The sequence below is a fragment of the Nanorana parkeri genome, unplaced genomic scaffold (genome assembly GCF_000935625.1).
Source record: "Nanorana parkeri isolate BGI_ZX_2015 unplaced genomic scaffold, ASM93562v1 scaffold1123, whole genome shotgun sequence".
In the NCBI taxonomy this organism is placed as follows: Eukaryota; Metazoa; Chordata; class Amphibia; order Anura; family Dicroglossidae; genus Nanorana; species Nanorana parkeri.
The window spans coordinates 44,143-48,488 of NW_017307391.1; the positions used below are offsets into that span (position 1 = coordinate 44,143).

The 4,346-nt window shown below is 44.6% G+C and overlaps 1 protein-coding gene across 1 annotated transcript in view; it reads right to left on the reverse strand.

Annotated features, from left to right (window-relative positions):
* Positions 1–4,346, reverse strand: part of MPND (MPN domain containing) — a 241,563-nt gene that overhangs the window by 31,290 nt on the left and 205,927 nt on the right. The window contains exon 11 of the mRNA XM_018567971.1: positions 3,660–3,752. Within this exon, the coding sequence (XP_018423473.1) occupies positions 3,660–3,752 (93 nt within the window). The remainder of the gene's footprint in view (positions 1–3,659; positions 3,753–4,346) is intronic.

Below are 4,346 nucleotides of genomic sequence, written 5' to 3' on the forward strand. Positions count from 1 at the left end.
GGGGGGGGGGGGGGTACTGCTGCCCGGGAAGGGGGGTCTATGCCGACGTCACTCCAGGGATGGGGCACCCACCAGACCCAACCTGTGAGTGGAAAAATAGAAAGCAGTCGGGCAGGCAGTACACGCTTCAGGCGTGGTATCAAGGCGTCCATCAGGCCACAAGGGTGAGCAATCCTGACGTGAGAGTCCGCACTGTTCGATTCGGCCATCCAACCGACCCAGAGCCAAATGTTATAAAGAAAAAAAGAATCAGCGAAACCTAGAGTCAGAAAATAAAAGGTGGGGGCAAACTAAATTGACAAACCATTCAGGGTTCGTTGGCTGTAGGGCCCCTGGAATCCACTTTAGAGGCTCTCCTAGATCTGTAGCGTGATCGGCCCCATCGTGATCGTTGAGGGCCGGTGTCGAGAGTAGGTGTGGATCGCGAGGCTGCAGGGACCAGCAGCCAATCAGGTACCTCAACGGGATCTGTTTCCAGGAAGGTGAAGAGGTCAGGTAGCTGTTAGGCGTCATCAGGACGAAGGTAACTCCAGCTTTCTGGATGATTAACGGAGATCCGTTCAAGGAGCGGGCGAATCAGGCGTCGGAGGAATAGTGTATGTCTAGAGAGATCAGGTAGGATAGTAATTACCACTCCATCGAATTCCACTGACTTCTTGATCCATGCCTGCCTCATAATATCTTCCTTTTGGACAAAAAAATGAATACGACACAGGACATCTCTAGGGGCGTTCTGGCGCACACCTCGTGGGCCTTGAACCCGATGTACTCTGTCCATCTCTATCAGCGTCAGGGGATCACGATCCAACATGCGGTTCAATATTGCCTGCACCGTAGATCTGAGGTGTACCTCAGTTGTGGATTCAGGTATGCCCCTCAGACGCACATTGTTACGGCGGTTCCTGTTCTCACCATCATCCATCTTCAGGTAGAGGAGGGCATATGCTCTGTTTTGGGCCGCAGCTGTTGTCTCTAGAGCAGCCACACGCTCTGCCAGCCCATCATGTGAGGTCTCAGCAGCAGCCACTCTGCCATCTAGTTGTGTCACTCTGTGGGAGACTGTTTCTATCTCCTTATGCAGAGTTCCCTCCACACGTTGTGCCAGCAGGTCGATATCCTCCTTTGTGGCCAGTGATTGTAACAGCACACGTAGATCCTCTCCCAGTGCCGACATCAGCAGTGGTGACATCTGAAGAGAGGGCTCAGGTGAGCCGTGTCTGGGATCGGCAGACTCATGGGGGGTTGCTCGCACACCGTTCGGATCGCCAGGAGGGGGGAGCGTTCCCTACCTGACCGCAGCGTCCGCATCCCTCCCGCCTCGAGGGACGCAAGATGGCCGCTCAGGTCCGGGCTATGAGGTGAGGCTGCCATGGTGTTTGGGGCTGCCGGAGAGAAATACCCGGGAATGGTGCGCCGGGTGGGTCATTTGGGTGTCTTGTGCGATTTCCTCCCCCTAGACATGTGGATCAGGGACGGATTGCGGCTGTCAGTGAGCTGTTAGGATACGAGCGGGAGCAGAGCTCAAAGCGGACACGGCTTTACGGCTCCATTGCTAGGCCACGCCCCTACAGATACATTTTATAGCACTCCTTTTAGCAGGGTGCTACACTTGCAAACATTATCATCTTTAACCTTCAAATACCGTCTTTTCAATCATCTGCTGTAACCTGCTGCATGCAATAAAGAGCTTTGTAGATGTAAATGTATTTGGTGAGTTCAGCTATCTGATAAGGATTGTCCACGGTGATTATATCTGCTTATACAGGCCAGACATAGAGGTCTCAGCAAGGGATAAATTGCTAATACAACAATCGGAGTCAAAATACCTGCCTTACTCTGCCCTAAACAAAACAAAGAAGAAGAAAAAAAAGTTGTGACCATAAATATGCTTTAAGCATGAGCTAAGCCAGTTTATCATTAGCACAACTGGAGAAATGGAAATGAGGCTTTGCAGTCATGTGTGTGAAAATTAAAGTATAAGGCTGTTATGTCAAACAGTAAGCCATTTGTCCAGGGCTGGCCTAAGGCCTTTAGGCGCCCTGTGCGAGAAAGCTCTACAGCGCCCCTCAGTGACCACACCCCTCAGTAACCACACCCATTTCTCCAATATCCGCACTATTCAAAGACTACAATTTTGGTAACCCCAAAGAAACATATTCAAAAGTATGATAAAAATTAAACTTTTATTTAAAGGTACTAAACTTGTAAGCACAATATAAGTATTCTTATTAAATAAAACAATTGTAGGCAAACAAGTGATAAACTATAAATGTCAAACTAAAATAGAATCTATAAAAATAAAGTATCAGAGTGTCACACAGAACCCTTTTTTCAAGTAAGTGCATCTAGAAAAGTAAAAATAAAAAAGAGGACACTGACTACATTAAATTAATGAATTACTATTTGCCCCAATATACGAAAAATTTATTCAGGCACATAATAATTTGTTTGAGAATGTGCAGCGGCCATGTTGGCCACCGGCGCATTCTGCGAATGCGTGCCACCATCTTAGAAGCGGTACTTGCACCGCCATCTTGGTGTATACCTAGATATACACCAAGATGGCAACGCCCAACACGTGTAGTGTTATATGACGTAATGCACCCTGCCTCCAGAACACGCCAATGGCTGAATCCAAAATAGCATAACATTTTTTTGTTTGATGAAATGAATGAAAACATTTTTACTTTTCGTCAATCTCATCTGAAATGAATTTTTAGTCGTTGCACATGTCTAATAATATGTGTATGGGGGGGTAATTTTCACTTTTTTAAAATAATTTTTTACACTTTTTATTTTTTTTAATTTTTTTTATTGTTCGGTGGGCTTCGGGGAAATATTGGGGGTCTAAGACCCCTGACATTTCCCTTTTAAAATAGAAAAGAAACTGAGGACACAAATTCCTCAATTTCTTTTTCTGCAGCCTCAGCACTCAATGAATGGGAAGCACTCAGTACAGAGGCTTCCCATTCATTCAGAAACTGCTGATAGTAAAATATTTTACTATCACAAGTTTATGAATGGGGAGGAGCCTCTGTAGTGAGGGCTACACCCCATTCAGAAATTCATGAATGAACAGGAAGTGATGTAAATCACATCCTGTTCATTAATAACTGGGTACTATGTGTCCCCAGTTATTTAAAAACATTGGAGTGATCAGACGATCACTCCAGTGTTTGTTCCGCACACACAGAGAATCGGTAAATGTCACTGATATTTACTGATCCTCCGCTTGGCCACGCACACAGCCGCTGTCATCCTGAAACTGACAGGATGACAGCGGCTGCTCTCTCTTCGCCGCTCGGCCATCCTGAAAGAGGGTTGGGAGCAGGGGGCACTGTCAAGTCGGATGGCCAGCGGTGAGAAGGAGAGAAGCCGCCGCGAGGACGAGCTGTTTAGGGCCACATGGCGTCCTGTGCGAACACCCCAAAGGGCGGACCTGCATTTGCCGCATCAGGTATGTCTTAACTATTTTTTGTATTATTTTAATTCCACCTTGCTAGTTACAGGGATCAACAAATTCCGCAAAATATATACTGTATAATTAAATGCCTTTGTGTGAAAACAATGTATATACAATTTATATGTGTGTGTATGTACAATGTGTATGTATGTGGGTGTGTGTGTGTGTGTGTGTCTGTATATATGTGTGTGTTTACCTTTATTTTGTCCAAAAATGTCTTCTCTTCATTCCATAAGTCTTGAAACAATATTTGGTCTGGTCCACCTTTAAAGAACTCAACAAGCAATATCTGCAAATGACATATATATATATATATATATATTGGACTGTGTAGAAAAAAGACATCTATTATAAGATAATAGCACTGGATGTGTAAAAGTAAACTTTCTGTTATTTCTACTGCAGCACAGAAGTATAGATATAACTGCACAAAAGTATAGATATAACTGCACCGATATAACTGCACAAAACATGTTCACTGATCCATTTGAATCGCTTACCCTTACAGACAAAATTTATTTTGTGTCCTCTTCAACACAGACCATCCATAACGCTATCCAACCTGTCCTTCTGATGGTGGTCATTTCTAGTATTAGTGGTAACTTTGCCTAAAATGTAGGTCTGCAGTCCAGACACCCAAAAATATCTGGTCTAGGTTGTCTTTACAGCAGAAAGGCTAGTTGGAGCTTTTTTGCATGCCATCATTAAGAATGTTATTAGCAGGAAGAAAACTCATCTTCTCCATAAACTGAGATCTTTTATGTGAAAAGAGCTACCCTTATGCTCTTAGTAGAGACACTCTAAATTCTTCAGCTTGACTATGTTTAGAGTACAGCGTGGACAGTCTTGTTTCTCTTCTTTCACCACCTGATCAGAGTGCTGC